Source organism: Gracilinanus agilis, chromosome 4 (genome assembly GCF_016433145.1).
Source record: "Gracilinanus agilis isolate LMUSP501 chromosome 4, AgileGrace, whole genome shotgun sequence".
NCBI lineage: Eukaryota > Metazoa > Chordata > Mammalia > Didelphimorphia > Didelphidae > Gracilinanus > Gracilinanus agilis.
In genome coordinates, this window is record NC_058133.1 from 73,849,838 (window position 1) to 73,868,687 (window position 18,850).

The 18,850-nt window shown below is 34.3% G+C and overlaps 1 protein-coding gene across 1 annotated transcript in view; it reads left to right on the plus strand.

Annotated features, from left to right (window-relative positions):
• Positions 1 to 18,850, plus strand: part of RALGPS2 (Ral GEF with PH domain and SH3 binding motif 2) — a 160,919-nt gene that overhangs the window by 8,453 nt on the left and 133,616 nt on the right. Inside the window, exon 2 of the mRNA XM_044674893.1 lies at positions 17,175 to 17,279. Within this exon, the coding sequence (XP_044530828.1) occupies positions 17,175 to 17,279 (105 nt within the window). The remainder of the gene's footprint in view (positions 1 to 17,174; positions 17,280 to 18,850) is intronic.

Sequence of the window (18,850 nt, forward strand, 5' to 3'; positions counted from 1 at the left end):
TGCCTACCTTCCTAATATCTTTATTTGCACCATCCTTTTTGTAACATTTTGTGCCTTTTGTAAAAATTTTTTTTGAATGTATTATTGCTTTTCTACCTCATTTGTACTCACACTGCAGATCAAGGAAAGTTAAAGAAGAAATGAATCTTATTTTTTGGCAAGTAGATTCTATATTTTACCTCTGTGATTCTGAAATATAAACATTTTAAAATATTTTTGTTTTTCTTCCTGCATGTGTGATATAGTATTCAATTTTTCTCTCATTTTTTGTATTTGAAACACATGTCACTAGTATTAAAATCACATTGAATTCCTGAATTTTATTTTACTATTGCCTTTTACCTTTCTAATAGAATATTTGATTTTTTTCCTTTTTTATTTCTTATACTTAAAATACATATAATCAATATTAATTTTTGATTCTTCAGTAATATAAGTTTAAAATGTATTTGCTATCATATTAATGAATACCCACAAAGCCCTAGACTATGGTTACCTGTCATTTATTATTAAGATATTATAAGACCTTACCCTTACCACTCTTCCACCTATGAGCCAATACACAGAAGTTAAGGGTTTAAAAAAAATTATAAGACTGTGATTAATGATTCTGTCTCATTCCAGAAGAAGGGAACAACAGAGCCACCACACAGTGCAAGAAGGTCATGGAGACCAACCAGGCTCATTGGGATTGATGAGATTCTGCACAGTGCCATAGAATCACAGACAGAAACTGAATAGTGCCATGGAGCACAAGGTCAAAAAAGACCATACCAAATCCAACTAGGATTATTTAACTTTTATACCAATACTAAAGGAGTTGAACCTAGTGTGAAACTCAAAGTTGCAACGCTTAACATCTGTTAAGATGTAGGACGCTTCTTACTACACTGCCAGTCAAGTACCTAAGGCTGGCCATCTTCATTCTGGCTCCACTATCCCTTAGAATGAAGCGAAATCAGACCAGGGAATGCACACTTCCCTTTTACATAAAAATCTAGTTCTTCTCTCTTTTATGATATAGTAACTTGCTGTCTTGGCTGCCAATGGGTAAGTGCAATATTGCTACATTTTGTCCACATTTATGGGACAGAATTTACTTTAATTGGACCCTAATACAAGGGCCTATTATGAATTTATTCTTGTTTAATCAGAAAATGTTATGTACATAGATTTTTGATATTTTGATCCTGATTTTGAAATTTTTTCTGTCTCCCAAACATAAATATTTCGTCTATTTGTTTTTCTTTTTATGTTTTTGGTTTTTCTTTTGATAAATGACTCATACACCCCATAACTCAATGATATATTCTGAGTTGATCTGTGTGTTAGTCAAACACCCTCTTCAGGGGGGATTGTATTTTTACAAAAATCCAAGTTTTAAAATTTTGTTCAAGAAAATTTTCAGGAAAAAAGTCTTCTAACTCTTTGAAACCAGAAAATGGACTATTTGCCTGCAGAAACCTACACTGAATCAAGATGATCCAAATGAACTTTGGGGTGCAACTAATTGAACTTGAAGGAATCAAACATAATTATTTGAATTGTAAATTCTTACACCAAAGGGGATTGCCCCCTAATTGCCTTTTTGTCAATGCGCCTAGCAAAACATTGATTTTGCTCTCTCTCCTTCTATCTCTTCTACCTACCTCTTATCTCTAACTATTGTAGTTGGAATTTTAGGGGTTCAAGATGATTATGTCAAATGATCAATTGGGGAGACCAGTCTCCCCAATTGATCACAGGAGGGATTGTGCTAATTAGATTAAATCTACACTGCCCATCTTTAGATTTAATCACCAAAGGTGAGAACACCTCCAATTTTGGGAGGTCCGTAACCCACGTGTACTAGAGTGAGTGACGAATCAGAATCCACTGACTGCCCCCTAGGCAGTTCTAAGAGAAGCATCTGTTGTGATTGGACACGCAAACTAGGAGGGAGGCACAGGAAGTGACACATAAGTGACCCCTTTAAAAAGAGAGAGTTGAGTCAGAGGTCTTCTGCTGGAGAGAGGTGTTCTGGTTCTTTCTTGGACGTGGAAGAATGCTGGATTTGGGACCCTGAGACCTTTGTGAAACTGCTCTTAAATCTCTCTCTTAGAACTACACGAGGTGAGTGAAGAAGGGTGACTCCTTTAAACTCTCAGGAGGTACTAGCTTCCAGGAGCTTCCCTTAATTGGGTAAAATCCTTGTTAATTGACTTTTTAGACTCTGGCTGGATCTCTGGAGCCCTGCAAGAGTAAAGCCCAGACTTGAATACAAATTTCTTATTCTACTGTCTTCTCATCTCTCTACTTCCACTCTCTCCTATATATTTGTAAATAAACTTCCATAAAAGTCATTTTAACCTGAGGTTATTCTTAATTGGGGTGGTCACCTTTTAATATATTCAACCAAAACCCCTTTCCCCCCTTACAGTGTTTTTGCCATAAGGATTTTATATCCCAATATATGATGAATATTTATAATTCTACCATATATAGCTTAGAAATGTGTAAATTCCTTTCTGTTCCCTTTAGTAATTGTAAAGAAGCTGTCATCTAATTTTTGTGAAGTTCTACATTCAGGTACTTAACTTCTTTCTTCTTTATCTTTTGGTCAATTCATATAGGTCTGAAAAGAGTACATTAAGTTCACCAACTATTATAGCTTTACTATCTTGTTTTCTCCCTCCAGTTTGATTAACTTTTCAGTACTTAGATATTATGCTATTAGGTATATTATGTATTAAGTAATTATAATAATTTATCTATGGTGCCTTTAAGCATAAGATTTGCCAGATTTTCCTTTTGATTATATCTGTATTGACTATAACCTTATTTGAAATAATAATACTTCTGCTTTTTTTTATTAATTCAGCCGAAGATAGTAGGTTTTACCCCAGCCTTTCTCTGTATCAATCTTTGTATTTCAAGTATATTTCTTTTAAACAGTATATTATTGTATTGTTTTCTGATCCTGTCTTTTCTTTTCTTTTCCATTTTATAGATAAAATTCATCCCATTCATATTCAATATTATGTTTATTAAATATGTATCTCTCGTCTTTTTGTACTTTTTCCTTTCTTTGTTCCTACTTTGTTCATTGCAAATAAGAAAACGAGTTAAAGGCAGAGAATGTTCTTGATACTTGTTATCTACAAATAAAAATAGCCTATTTCATACTCTCATTTTTATCTTCTCCCAAGACCATTAAAATAGCAAATTCATACACAAGCCCGTTGTCAATTTTATTGTTCTCTGTGACTCTAAGATTTAAATGGGTTCAGAGAATCCACTTTTTTCATCCCCTTAGTGGACATATAAATAATAAATCATCTACTATAAAAGTGTCTATTTTTTTTCCTCTGTAGGATTATACTTAGTTTTTCTCTATAGGTTTTCCTTAGTTGTAAGCCTTTTTGTCTTTTGATATATCATATTCCAAGCTCTCTTCTCCTTTGAAATATATTCTATCAATTCTTGATCCTTATATTTAGCTCCTTGGTACTTAAATTCTCTTTTGATTGATTGTGTTATTTCTGTTCAACCTGAAAGATGTGGATTTTGATTGTGACATTCCTGATAATTTTTATTTTGATATTTTTTAAGATGTGATTATTCTTTCTATTTTAAACTTTACTCTCTGATTTTGAGAGTTCTTAGCAGTTTTCCTATTTATCATATTTTTTCTTGTCATAATTTCCATAAAATTCAGTAATTCTTAGATTTTCTTTCCTTGACCTTGCTTTCTAACTTAGTTGGTTTTTTTTTTTTGATTAATTTTTTATTTTTAGAAAAATTTTCCATGGTTACATAGTCATGTTTTTACTTTACCCTTCACCCCCTCAAACTCTTCCACTGCATTGCTAACTCGCATTTCCACTGGTTTTAACATGTGTGGTTAGTCAAGACTTATTTACATATTATTGATAGTTACATTGATGTAGTCCTTTCAGGTCTACATCCTCAATCATGTCCTCATCAACCCAAGTGTTCAAGCACTTGTTTTTCTTCTGTGTTTCCTCTCCTGTAGTTCTTCCTCTGAATGTGGGTAGCATTCTTTTCCATAAATCCCTCAGAATTGTCTTGACATTGCTGCTAGTACAAATGTCCATTACATTCGATTTTACCACAGTGTATCAGTCTCTGTTTACAATGTTCTTCTGGCTCTGCTCCTTTCACTCTGCATCAATTCCTAGAGGTCTTTCCAGTTTGCATGGAATTCCTCCAGTTTGTTACTCCTTTGAGCACAGTAGTAGTCCATCACCAGCATATACCACAGTTTGTTCAGCCATTCCCCAATTGAAGGGCATACCCTCGTTTTCCATTTTTTTGCCACCACAAAGAGCGCGGCTATAAATATTTTTGCACAAGTCTGTTTATCTATGATCTCTTTGGGGTACAAACCCAGCAATGGTATGGCTGGATCAAAGGGCAGGCATTCTTTTATTGCTATTTGGGCATAATTCCAAATTGCCATCCAGAATGGTTGGATCAGTTCACAACTCCACCAGCAATGCATTAATGTTACAATTTTGCCACATGCCCTCCAACATTCATTACTCTTCCCTGCTATCATTTTAGCCAATCTGCTAGTTGTGAGGTGGTACCTCAGAGTTGTTTTGATTTGCATTTCTCTAATTATTAGAGATTTAGAACACTTTCTCATGTGTTTATTGATACTTTTGATTTCTTTATCTGAAAATTGCCTATTCATGTCCCTTGCCCATTTATCAATTGGGGAATGGCATGATTTTTTATACAATTGATTTAGCTCCTTGTATATTTGAGTAATTAGACCTGTCAGAATTTTTTGTTATAAAGGTTTTTTCCCAGTTTGTTTTTTCCCTTCTGATTTTGGTTGCATTGTTTTTGTTTATGCAAAAACTTTTTAATTTAATATAATCAAAATTATTTATTTTACATTTTGTAATTTTTTCTAACTCTTGCTTGGTTTTAAAATCTTTCCTTTCCCAGAGATCTGACAAGTATGCTATTCTGTGTTCACTCAATTTACTTAGAGTTTCCTTCTTTATATTGAAGTCATTCACCCATTTTGAATTTATCTTGGTGTAGGATGTGAGATGTTGATCTACACCTAATCTCTCCCATATTGTTTTCCAATTTTCCCAGCAGTTTTTGTCAAATAGTGGATTTTTGTTCCAAAAGTTGGGCTCTTTGGATTTATCATACACTGTCTTGCTGACATCACTTACCTCAAGTCTATTCCACTGATCCTCCTTTCTATCTCTTCTCTTAGCCAGTATCATATCGTTTTGATGACTGCTGCTTTATAGTATAGCTTAATATCTTGTACTGCTAAGCTACCTTCCTTCACTTTTTTTTTTCATTATTTCCCTTGATATTCTTAATCTTTTGTTCCTCCAAATAAACTTTGTTATAGTTTTTTCTAATTCAGTAAAAAAAGTTTTTTGGTAGTTTGATAGATATGGCACTAAGTAAATTAATTTGGGTAGAATGGTCATTTTTATTATGTTAGCTCATTCTACCCATGAGCAATCAATGTTTTTCTAATTGTTTAGATCTAGTTTTAATTGTTTGGAAAGTGTTTTGTAGTTATGTTCGTATAATTCCTGGGTTTGTTTTGATAGATAGATTCCTAAGTATTTTATGTTGTCCAGGGTGATTTTAAATGGTGTTTCTCTTTCTATATCTTGCTGTTGTGATATGTTGGAAATATATAGAAATGCTGATGATTTATGTGCATTTATTTTGTATCCTGTAACTTTGCTAAAGTTGTTGATTATTTCTACTCGCTTTTTAGTTGATTCTCTAGGATTTTTTAAGTAGACCATCATATCATCTGCAAAGAGTGATAGCTTAGTCTCCTCATTGCCTATTTTGATACCTTTAATTTCTTTTTCTTTTCTAATTGCTACTGCTAATGTTTCTAGTAAAATGTTAAATAATAGAGGTGATAATGGGCATCCTTGTTTCACTCCTGATCTTATTGGAAAGGCTTCTAATTTATCCCCATTGCATATGATGCTTGTTGATGGTTTAAGATATATACTGTTTATTATTTTTAGGAAAGGACCTTCTATTCCTATACTTTCTAATGTTTTCAGTAGGAACGGGTATTGTATTTTGTCAAAGGCCTTTTTCAGCATCCATTGAGGTAATCATGTGGATTTTGTTGGTTTGCTTGTTGATATGGTCAATTATGTGGATGGTTTTCCTAATTTTGAACCATCCTTGCATTCCTGGTATAAATCCCACCTGATCATGATGGATAACCCTCTTGACCACTTGCTGGAATCTTTTTGCTAGTATTCAATTTAAGATTTTTGCATCTATGTTCATTAAGGAGATTGGTCTGTAATTTTCTTTCTCTGTTTTTGATCTACCTGGCTTTGGAATCAGTACCATATTTATGTCATAAAAGGAATTTGTAACACTCCTTCTTTGCTTATTATATCAAATAATTTGTATAGTATTGGGATTAATTGTTCTTTGAATGCTTGATAGAATTCACTTGTGAATCCAGCAGGCTCTGGGGATTTTTTCTTAGGGAGTTCTTTGATGGCTTGTTCAATTTCTTTTTCTGATATGGGATTATTTAGGTATTCTATTTCTTCTGCTGTTAATCTAGGCAATTTATATTTTTGTAAATATTCATCCATATCACCTAGATTGCTAAATTTATTGCCATATAATTGGGCAAAATAGTTTTTAATGCTTAGCTTAATTTCCTCTTCATTAGAGGTGAGGTCTCCCTTTTCATCTTTGATACTATTAATTTGGTTTTCTTCTTTCCATTTTTTTATTAGATTTACCAATACTTTATCTATTTTATCTGTTTTCTCAAAATACCAGCTTCTAGTCTTATTTATTAATTCAATAGTTCTTTTACTTTTGATTTTATTAATTTCTCCTTTGATTTTTAGTATTTCTAATTTAGTGTTCATCTGAGGATTTTTAATTTGTTCATTTTCTAGTTTTTTAAGTTGCATACCCAATTCATTAATCTCTGCCCTCCCTAATTTGTTAACATATACACTCAGTGATATAAATTTTCCCCTTAGAACTGCTTTGGCTTCATCCCATAGGTTTCGGTAAGATGTCTCATCATTGTCATTGTCTTCAATGAAATTATTAATTGTTTCTGTGATTTGTTCTTTCACTAAATTATTTTGGAGAATCATATTATTTAATTTCCAATTAGTTTTTGGTTTGCCTCTCCATGTATTCTTACTAATAACTATTTTTATTGCATTATGATATGAGAAGATTACATTTATTATTTCTGCTTTTTTGCATTTGTTTGCCATGTTTCTATGCCCTATTACATGGTCTATCTTTGTGAATGTTTCATGTGCTGCTGAAAAGAAGGTGTATTCCTTTTTGTTGCTATTTTTCTCCATATATCTATTAACTCTAATTTTTCTGCGGTTTCATTCACCTTTCTTATCTCTTTCTTATTTTTTTTTGGTTTGATTTATCTAGATCTGATAGGGGAAAGTTGAGGTCCCCCACTAATATGGTTTTGCTATCTATTTCATCCTTGAGCTCTACTAGCTTCTCCTTCAGAAATTTGGAAGCTATACTGTTTGGTGCATACAAATTGAATACTGATATTTCTTCCTTGTTTATACTGCCTTTTACTAGAATGTAGTTACCTTCTCTATCTCTTTTAACCTTATCTATTTTTACTTTGGCTCTGTCAGAGATCATGATAGCCACCCCTGCCTTCTTTTTCTCATTTGAAGCCCAAAAGATTTTGCTTCATCCTCTCATTTTCACTCTGTTTCTGTCTGTCTGTCTCTCTCATGTGTGTTTCTTGTAGACAACATATGGTAGGATTTTGATTTCTAATCCACTCTGCTATATGCTTCCCTTTTATGGGTGAGTTCATCCCATTCATATTCAGAGTTATAATTATCAACTGTGCATTCCCAGACATTTTGATTCTCTTTCCTAGTCCTGTCTTTTCTTCTTTCACTGTTTCCTTCTATACCAGTGTTTTGTTTTTAATCAGTTCCTATAATCCCCTCCCTTGTTGAACTTCCCTTTCTCCCCCTCCCTTCTTATTCCCCTCTTATTGTTCTTTAAAGCCATGCTGCAGTCCCCCCCCCCCCAAGCCCTCTCCCTCCCTTGTATTGCTTCCCTCCTTACCAGTCCCTTTGTTACCCTTCTACTTCTCTATAGGGCATGAATCAATTCTCTGCCCCATTGGATCTGATTGTTCTCTCTTTAAGTTGATTTCAATGCACTTAAGTATTGAATATTTCCTCTCTCTAACCTCTTTACCCTTACAGTGTATTGTTATTTTTCCCTGTTGGTACCACGAGCTTCTTTATGGAATATAAATGTATTCCCTTTCGTTTGTTTTCCTATTTTTCTTATTATTATCTTCTCTCCCCCCAGTTTTGTATATATTTATACCTACCCACTTACATACATATATACATATACATATATATATCGCTTTACATTTCATCCTATACAGTTTGTCCTTGTTCCCTCTATGTAAACTTTTTCTAGTTACCCTGTTGGTAATAACAATTTTTAATATTTGCCAATACCTTCTTTTCTTCTTGAGATATAAATTGATTGAACTGTTGTGTCTCTTAAAGAAAAGAATTTTTTTCTCCTCCCCCCATTCTCTTAATTACCTTATGTCGATTCTCTTGAGTTCTGGGTTTGGGCAGCAAACTCTCTATTTAATTCCAATTTTTTCTGATGAATGTTTAGAAGTCCTCGGTTTTATTGAATAACCATACTTTCCCCTGCAATATAATATAGTTAGTTTTGCTGGATAGTTGATTCTTGGTTGTAGACCCAGTTCTCTTGCTTTCCAGAATATTGTGTTCTATGCCTTCCGGTCCTTCAATGTAGATGCAGCCAGATCCTTTGTTATCCTAACTATGGTTCCCTGATATCTGAATGACTTCTTTTTAGCAGCTTGTAATATTTTCTCCTTAGTCTGGTAGTTTTCGAATTTGGCTATATTCCTGGAAGTTGTCAGTTGTAGATTAAATGTAGGAGGTGATCTGTGGATTCTGTCAATTTCCACTTATCCCTCTTGTTCAAGAATTTCTGGGCAATTTTCTCTGATAATTTCTTGTAAAATGCTATCTAAACTTTTTCTTTTATCATGATGTTCTGGTAAACCAATAATTCTTAAGTTGTCTCTTCTAGCTCTGTTCTCCAGATCTTTGATTGAATCAATGAGGTGTTTCATAGTCTCCCCAAATTTTCCATTTTTTAAAGTTTTGTTTAATATATTCTTGCTGCTTTGTGAAGACATTTCCTTCTAGTTGTTGAGTTCTGTTTTTTAAAGACTGAATTTCATCCCTGCTTTTTGGTCATCCTTCTCTTTCTGGTCTGATTTTCTTTGTAGATCATCTTTTGCCTTCTTTGCTTCATTTTCAAGCTGGCCAATTCTGGCTTTTAAGACTTTATTTTCTTGTTTTAGTTTGTGTATTTCCTTTTTCAAATTCTCTTCAGCCTCTCTTGATTGCTTTTTGAGTTCCTGAAGTTCTTGAGTTAATTGAATTTTGAGATCTTCCAAAGCCTGTGTCCAGTTCGCTGGAATTACTTCCTCTCCTCTTCTATTTCTATTTCATTTGCTCTCTTTTCATTTCCTTGAAAGAAGCTGTCAATTGTCATTTCTTTTCTCTTTTTCTGTTGCTTACTCATATTTTTTCCTTCCTTGTTCTGCTAGTTTGAGCAGATGTATTTAATGATCTTTGATGAAAGATCTTCCCTCTGTTGGCAATGGAGGTTTGTAGTTACTTTCTCTGCCCTCTGAAAACTTCTTGTCTGTCCAATTGTTGGGATTAATCCTGTATTGATTGGATTAATCTTACTGCTTAATCCGTCCTAAGGCTAAAACCTCAAGGGGAGGGAAAAACAAACAAACAAAAACCCAAAGAAAGTGGGGGGACAGAACTGAGCTCTCCAGCAGTGGGGTCCCCCTGCACTGTCCACTGTGTTTGATCTGGTTTTCTTTCCTCTTGAAGCCCTGTGTTCTCTATCTCAGTATGAGGAAGCCAAGCTGTCTGCGGTCTGGGGTTTCACTCTCTCTAAACCATCATCTTCTGGGCATTTTTTCTGTGTTTCTCTGATTTTCTCCTCCAGTCACCTCTCTAGTGCCTGTGTTTAACTCCCCAAGTCCCGTGCCAGTAAGGCCCTCTCTCCCCACCGGTGCGCCTACCAGCCCTGAGATTTACCGGGCCGCTGGAGACTCTGCACAGCACATGGGGGAGGCATCCTGGGATTCCCCTTCTATGCCCTCAGACCTGAAAGTTCAAGAATTGAAGCCTTTTTCTTGGCGTACCTCTTTAGTTATGCTGCAGTAGGTTCCCCCTGCTCTGTCCTGTTATTAGATTTGGTCCTCTTCTCGAAGCGCACTATTTTCTATCTCAGTGTGTAAGGGTGCAGAGGTTTTAAGATTCACTCCGTCTAAGCTGTCATCTTCCCAGAAACCTAGCTTAGTTGTTTTTGATATCATGTCTTCTAGGTTTTTTCTGTTCTTGTTTTTTTCTTTGTCTTTGGATTTCTGTTTTCATATTTCTTATCATACTAAGTCATTTTCAGTTTGGATTATTTTTATTTTCAGGTTGTTCAGTTCTTGGTTCAGATTCTCCACCTTCTATTCTAAGACATCGATTCTCATTGTCAAGTTTTCTTTCTAGCTATTCCATTTTGTATCTCTTTTTTCATTTCTTCCAGCACTTTTATATCTCTGTGGCCAGGATGTATTTTTTCTCAGTGGATTTACTGTTGAGTTGCAGCCTTACCTCAATTTATTCCTTGGTCTCACACCAAGTTTGGAGGTACTTTTATATAATACTATTCCATTTCCTCATGGTATCTGGAGTTTTCCTTGGTTTGTTCATCTCAGCCTCAGTATCTTAGTGTCTTCCTGGTCTTGGGTATGGTGATCAAGTTGAGGCTTCTCCCTCAAGGGATTCCTGTTGCTGTGGTTGCTATGAAGCTTGGTCATGCCTATGGATTTCCTCTTGACACAGAGCTCTGTGTTTTTGCCTGGGGTCTTTTATTTCTCCTGCTGGTCTCAGGGGCTGTTCCCACCAGAATCAGGGATGTCTGATTGGCCTTTGCCTTTTGGCATCACCACCAGGATCTCCCCCAGGGTTGATCTCTTGTACTAAACTCCTGCAAACCATGAGCTTTAGGGATATCTCAAATTGGTCTTTGCCTAGTATTTTTTAACCATTACTAAACTCAGGGCCATTAGTGCCTTATTGCACCCCAGGGACTTGGAGACCTTCTAGCTATTCTGTGCTCTGCTTTCTACCTTTCCTGATTTGTCCACTTGAGGATCTCTGTAGTACTCTGATTGGTGGATCTCTGTGCTGGATGGAGGAATCTACAACTAATTCTTTTTCTTTTTTTTGAGACTAATATTTTTATCAGCCCCTCTGGGGGTGTTCTAGTAGGTGATCTAGTATTCTAGTTCGCTACCATTTTTTGGTAAGCTTTCTATTCTTAATATTTGAATCCTAAGCACCAAACAAAGTGCCTGATATACAGTAAGTACTTATCAGTGGTTCTTGAATTATTTGAGTGATACTTTAACAACTTCTTCAACTTGTGGCTTTAATATCATTTAGACTTCCTTGAACCAGAGATGAGTTGTAATGAATCAATGGATACATTTGCTATCTACATATGTCTTAGTCTCCTCCAGGCAAGACACTATTAAAATAAGGAAATAGGCCTAGTATCTTGGCCCTATCAGCCTTACCAGACAGAGACACTTGAATTTCAACTTACCATCTTTAAAAGTGTTACAATCCAGTTTTTTCAACACATAAAGACATCAAAGAAAAAGCTATGGCTACATAGGTTAGATTTACTAGCAAATTGAAGTTAAAGCAGCAAATTAAAAGTCTTAAAATATATTTTTAGAATTAGAAAGTGAACTGTAACATATTTGGAAAGTATCCTAATAAAAAATGCCAACAATATTAATTAAATACAAGGCCTATCACTCTTGAGTGGCTCTAGAAAGGTTAACACTTTAAGAGGACCAATAGACAAAAACATTTTTTTTGTTAAAAAAATTCTGAACATAACAAATCTAAGAGTGAGAGCCTCTGTAGATTTAGTTGAATAGGACCAAAGGATTATTCAAGACATGAATCCTTTTCCTTTCCTCCACCCCCATCATCATTCCAGGACCCATTTGGTACAGCTGGTTGGCAATAGGATACACACAACATTACTAATGGTGCCCTTCCCAGGGCTACCTAGAAACCACCTGGACTGATTAATTACTCACCTGGCTTGTTAAGACAGAAATCATTATTACTTCCAGTAAAATGGAAGATCATAAGTCATTTTCATCTACACTGCAATTGCTTCTTAAGGCCATCTACAACTTAACATCTGCCTTTTGTCTATGCCCTTTAAGCCCATGATGCTTTCATCTGATCTCCTCATAAACCCTAATGACCACTGGACCATCCTATCTGGTACACAATTGCACACCTTGGACTTTCCCATCCATCCTCTGAGTGTGAGTCCTTGTGAACAAGATATAACTCTTTTAATGTCCACAGGACTCATCACAGTTCTTGGCACATTTTTTTATTCAATAATTCAGTTATTGCTGACTTTCTTTTTAAATTTATGATGCATCTAGCATGTAATTTTCAAAGCTGGCCTTCTGACCTGTGATTCTTTCTGTGCTTTCTTCTCTCCCACACATTAAAAAAAAATTCAGTGACCTTTTCTTTCTTTTTTTTGGAAACTTACTGAAAAAAAGAAAAATAAATCTTTGTAACAAATATATACAGTGAAGAAAACTGCCCCACTTCGGCTATGTGCAAAAATGTCTTATTTTGTAACTTGAATCCTCCCTGTTTAATATGCAGATTTTAAACAATAAAAAAATAAGGCCATTTCCCCAAAAGTAACATTATCTATTAATGAGGGCATACAGTCCAATTAACAAAGAATGGGTCTTTCCTTAGTCTCCTAAGTGGAAAGACCCCCAGTGAGCCTTGATTCTTTACTTTAAAGAGAAGAGTATCTTCTTTTTGATTGACCTGACAGTTTTCCCTTGGACTTCCTCTGACAGTTCCTATTGGCAGATATTTTGAAAGGCAGTTAGACTTCTATAGGGAGCTAGCCCCCTATTTGGTTTTGGGGTCCTGAGTGGTGTTGGTGGCTTAGGATTGTTAAGGCAGAAGAAAGAAAATGAGAACAACTAGACTAGTGGTTAGCCCATGTTGCTCTAACGCTATGGAATTTGGACTTTATTTTATACTGGTTTCAAACAAAGAACACAAAGAAAGAGTCACAGCTGCGAAGGGGTTACAAATCATACACAATCCATTAAAGTCTAAAAAGTAGAGATATGGGTGCAAGGACAAGGGCCAAATTCCAACCACCAATTAGTAGGGGTTTACTTCTGGGAGCAGAAATAAATTTCATGGAGATGTTTACTAATTGCGTTCTGCCTTGATTTACAGATCTGCACCTGGTCAGATAGTCTGGACTAAATTGTCTGGCTCCAGTCCTTATCTAAGTAATATATTTTTTAGGGTTTAGGCTTCTTAATTATCAAGGAGAGAAATTGTTAACTCAGTAGCTTCTGGTCTGGTTATGGACTCAAAGCTTTCCAATAAGTCTATAATGTTTTTCCAATAAGAAAAGGTATGGATCATAAGAGGTGTCAAAAGAGGGGTCTCAGATTTTTATCTATTCTCTTATTGGCTTCCCACAGACTTCGAGACCTCAGCTTTTCCTCATTACTCCATCACCAGGAAGGTGGATCTTTGTCTAAATTAGGAAGAAGCCAGCATACCATAATCACATGGCTGGCCTTCCTTACTTTCAAATGGGTCAGAGTTCACCATGGCTCATCAGCCCTACCTTTAATTCTTTTAAGATCTTTAAAAAAAGACAAAAGTTCTAGCCTACTTCCCCCTGCCCCAGTGACCTCAATTTGAAAGCACGTTGTTATTCAGCCCTGACCTTGGAAGGGTATGGGAAGAATGATTTCACCTAGAAATATTACTAATACATAACAAATTCAACATTGATTTTCCTCATTGACAGGATACATGTAATATATTTTATCATCAATATTCTGGAATTGTGATTGGTGATTGTATCGATCAGAATTTTTAAGTCAGAGTTGTTTCTCTTTACAGTATTGTTATTGTACAACTTGTTTTTGTCATTCTATTTACTGTAACAGGTCATACAAATCTAACAGTGAAATCAAACATGAACTCATTCAACAGTATGACAACAAAGAAGCATTAAACAAATGATTCAAATCATACAGATTTCTTAACAGAAATGGAGTATTTTGTGATAGCAACATAAAATAAGATCATTGCTACTGGAAATTTCAAAAAGTTTATCCTTAATAATTCTAGACCTATTAATCATTCTTGATGGTGCAAGGAAATAATTAAAACTGCAAAAGGGAAGGGAATAAACATTTATTAAGCTCTTGTATATGCCAGGCACTATAATAATCTCTTGTTTGAGCCTGCCTTATAAGCTACAAAAATTCAGCATTTATTGATGATATAAAAGCAAATGACTAAACAAAATAATTAAAATGGAGGTAATAGCAGCTTCTCAATGTTTGACTTCTTAGTTAAAGGCCTATTTACAATGAACTTTGTTGGTACAGTGGATAGATTGCTACACCTGAAGTCAGGAATACCTGGGTTAATATCTATCCTCAAACATTTACTATCTGTGTGACCTGCCACAAGCCACTGTTTTCCTCAGTTACTTCATCTGAAAAATAGGAATAATAATAATAGTACCTCCCTTTCAGGGTTGTTGTTAGGATCAAATGAAATAACATTTATAAAGCATATTTAAACCATTAAATGCTCTATAAATCTAACTGTTAGAGCTATTTATTCTAATGGGGAAAACAATAAATCCATATAAAAGGGGTAAATTTTATATATGTGTGTGTGTATATATGTATGTATGTATTTTTTATTTAATTTTTTAGATTAGTAGTTTAAAATTGCACTAAAATTTTGGGGCCACCCTGTATGCACAAAGTGGTTAAATAGAAGGCATTTTGAGAGAAATAACACTAGCAGTTGAGGGGAAGGCCATCAAAGTTTCATGCAGAAGATAATGCTTAAACTGTATCTTAAAGGAAAAGAGGAATTCTATGAGATAGAATAATGGATGTGGAGTGCATTTTAGCCATGAGGAATAGGCAAGGTAAATGCATGGAAATGGGAGGTGCAGTATGATTATGAAGATAGAGAGGTCTGTTGGGCTATGGAAGGAGGCAGGAGGAATGAAACTCCACAGGAGTAGAATGATAGTTTGGGTCCATGTTGTATAGGACTTTACAATCTAAACAGAGAAGAGTTTGCATTTTATCTTAGAGACAAAAGAAATCCATGTGATAAGATAACACACTTAAGTTTCCTTAAGTTATTTTGGCAATAATATGTGATAATAGTGTTTAATTATGTCCTGGGCATTCACTAAGCACTTTATAAGTATCTCATTTGATACTTATAATCACCCTAGATTTAAATGCTATTATTATCCTCATTTTAAGTTGAGGAAACTAAATCAAATAGAGGTTGAATGATTTACTATTTAAAAATAAGGCCATTTCCCCAAAAGTAACATTGTCTGTTAATAGACATACAGCTAATAAATATCTAAGGCAGACTGTGAATTCAGATCTTCCTAACAGCAGTCCTAGTGTTCTATCCATTCTATCACCTAGTCTGAGAGACCAATTAACAGGTTTCTACAATAATTTAGATCAGTGGTTCCCAAACTTTTTTGGCCTACTGCCCCCTTTCCAGAAAAAAATATTACTTAGCCCCCTGGAAATTTTTTTAAATTTTAATAGCAATTAATAGGAAAGATAAATGCACCTGTGGCCATCACCGCCCCCATGGATTGCTGGAACACCCACCAGGGGGCGATAGCGCCCACTTTGGGAATCACTGATTTAGATAATAGGTAATGTGGAACCTTAACTAAGTGAGTAAAGAAGGGTTTGGATGTGAGAGATGTTATGAAAGTAGAAACATTGATATTTGGTGATTGATTAAATATATAGGATTTAGAGGGAATTGTCTACAAAAGTACTGAGATTATAAACTTGAGATATTAAAAGGATAGTGATGCCTTCAACAGATTGAGAATTTTGGAAGAGGGCTTAGGTGTAAAGATAGTGAGTCAAGTTTTAGACAAGTTAAGTTAAAGACTGGTTTCTGGGATGTCCAGTTTGAATTCTATTTTAGAATTTCTGAATTAGCTTACATTGTAATTTTGAATTGATAGCTATTTAAAGTATTTCTATTTTTTAAGATGTCTTAGATTTAACTTTTGCTGTATATTTATTACAATTGTTTAGCCAATCAACTAATTTATTTGTTTTAATTTAAGAGTAATTGATTCACCTCTTTCCCTGAAGAAGCATCTTTTTGAGTATCAACAAAGAATATAGATTAGAGCTGGATGTAGTCATGGAAGTCATCTAGTTCAAACTTCTTATTTTTAGACAAATTTAGAACTGAAAAAATGCTCCATATTCTCCATGAAAAGTCTCTTCATTTTAAGATGAGAGCTTAAATGGCTTGGCCAAGAACATTTAGGTAAACTAAGACTAGATTCCGACTCCATATTTTATACACCACTAGATTTTGAATTGGGTAACGGGTTGGACTATATAACTTTAGTTACCTGCAGACCCTCTGCCTCTATGCTAAAATGATTTTATTTTTGTTTATAATCTTTTAAATCCATGTTTCATTGAATTTTAATTATTTCATTTATTATCCTAGTGTTGTCCAAATTTCCTATATGGTGGGATCTTAACTTGGAGAAAAAGATTGGCTTATTTATCAATATCATTTAATCACACAATGGTTATCCAGAATGCACCTTAAGAAATTATCTTGACTAATCTTCCAGTTTTATATATATTGAAACTTTAGCTCAGGGAAGGATAACAAATGAGTGACTTAAAATGAGTTACAAAGTTAGTTTTCTGGCTCCTAGATCAAAGCCTTTAAAAATAAAGGAAAAAATAATTCAAATATACTGTGAACAGCACATTTTTGCAGTATTTAATTATCCGACACCTTCAAAAACTTGTTGATTGTATTGTTCCTCTTGGTTTCCATCACAACCGTAATCGCTATATATTAAACTGGCGATGGTGTTTGCTTTTATATTAACAGAAAAGTAGCAGTTCCGAATCATTAAGTGACAAAGGCTCTGAACTAAAGAAGAGTTTTGATGCTGTGGTATTCGATGTTCTTAAGGTTACACCAGAAGAATATGCGGTAAGCAATGGGTTAGCAGTTTATTCCTTTTTTCTTTTTTAAATGGAAAATCAGATTTACTAAAATAAGTTCAGTGCTTACTTAATTTACTTACAAAGTATCTTTGGATTTTTCTTTTTCTTTTCTTTTCTTAATAAAATTTATTTATTAGTATCTCAGCTCCTTCCTCCTCTCCCTGCACCATAGAAGGTATTATCGTGTGTGTGTGTGTGTGTGTGTGTGTGTGTGTGTGTGTGTGTGTATACGAAAGGCATAATTATATATATATATTATATATATAATTATGCCTTTCGTGTTTCCACTTCTCAGTTCTTTCTCTGGAGGTACATTCACAAGATATTCTTCAAATATTGTTTATAGCTATATGTAATCTCAGCTACTCATTTCACAGATCTACTCATTATTATCTTATGTAGTTTGTTCCAAGTTTTCAAAGAAATTAATCTGCTCATTATTTTTTATACCACAGCAATATTCCATCACAATCATGTACCACAGTTCATTCAACCATTGCCCAGTTGTTGGGCATCTCTTTGATTTTCAGTTCTTTGCCACCACAAAGAGAGCTGCTATAAATATTTTGGAACATATAGGTTCTTTTCCTTTTTTACTTGTTCTCTTTGGGAAACAGACTCAGCAATAATACTATTGATGGATTTAAGGATATACTTAGTTTTATAACTCTTTGGGCTTAGTTCTAAATTGTTCTCCAGAATGGTTGGATCAGTTTATGGTTCCAACAGTGTATCAGTGTCTTTTTCCACATCCCCTCCATCATTTGTCATTTTGCCCTTTTGTCATTTTAGCTAATCTAATGGGGGTGAGATGCCTCAGAATTGTTTTATTTTCATTTCTCTAATCTGTAGTGATTTTGAGCATTTTTTTTCATATACTTATATATGACTTTGACTTCTTCATCAGAAAACTCTCTATTCATATCCTTTGCTCATTTATCAATGGTTGGATGGCTCTTATTATAAATTTGACAGAGTACTCTTTATGTTTTAGATATGAGACCTCTATCTGAGATATTATATATGAAGATATTTTCCCAATTTTCTGCTTTCCTTCTAATCTTGGCCACATTTGTTTTATTTGTACAAAAAGTTTTCAATTCAGTGTACTCAAAAGTTATCCATTTTATATCTCACAATGCTATCTCTTATTTATTCATAAATTCCTCTCCTCTCCATAAATCTAATACATAATATGTTCCCTGTTCTTCTGATTTGCTTATGAGATTTCCTTTTATGTCTAAATCATGTATTCATTTTGAACTTATCTTAATGAATGGAGTAGGATATGGTCTATATCTAGTTGTCCCAGCCATTTTTACCAAATAGTGATTTCTTTATCCCAATAACTTGGATCTATACTTTTGTCAAATACAAGGTTACTATAATATTTTACTAATGTTTGTTGTAGGTCTATTCTGCTCCACTGATCTGACTTTCTATTTTTTAGCCAATACCAAATAGCTTTCATAATTACCACTTTATAATACAGTTTAAAAATCTGGTACTGCTTGACCTTCATTACATTTTTTCATTAATTCTTTTGATATTCTTGAT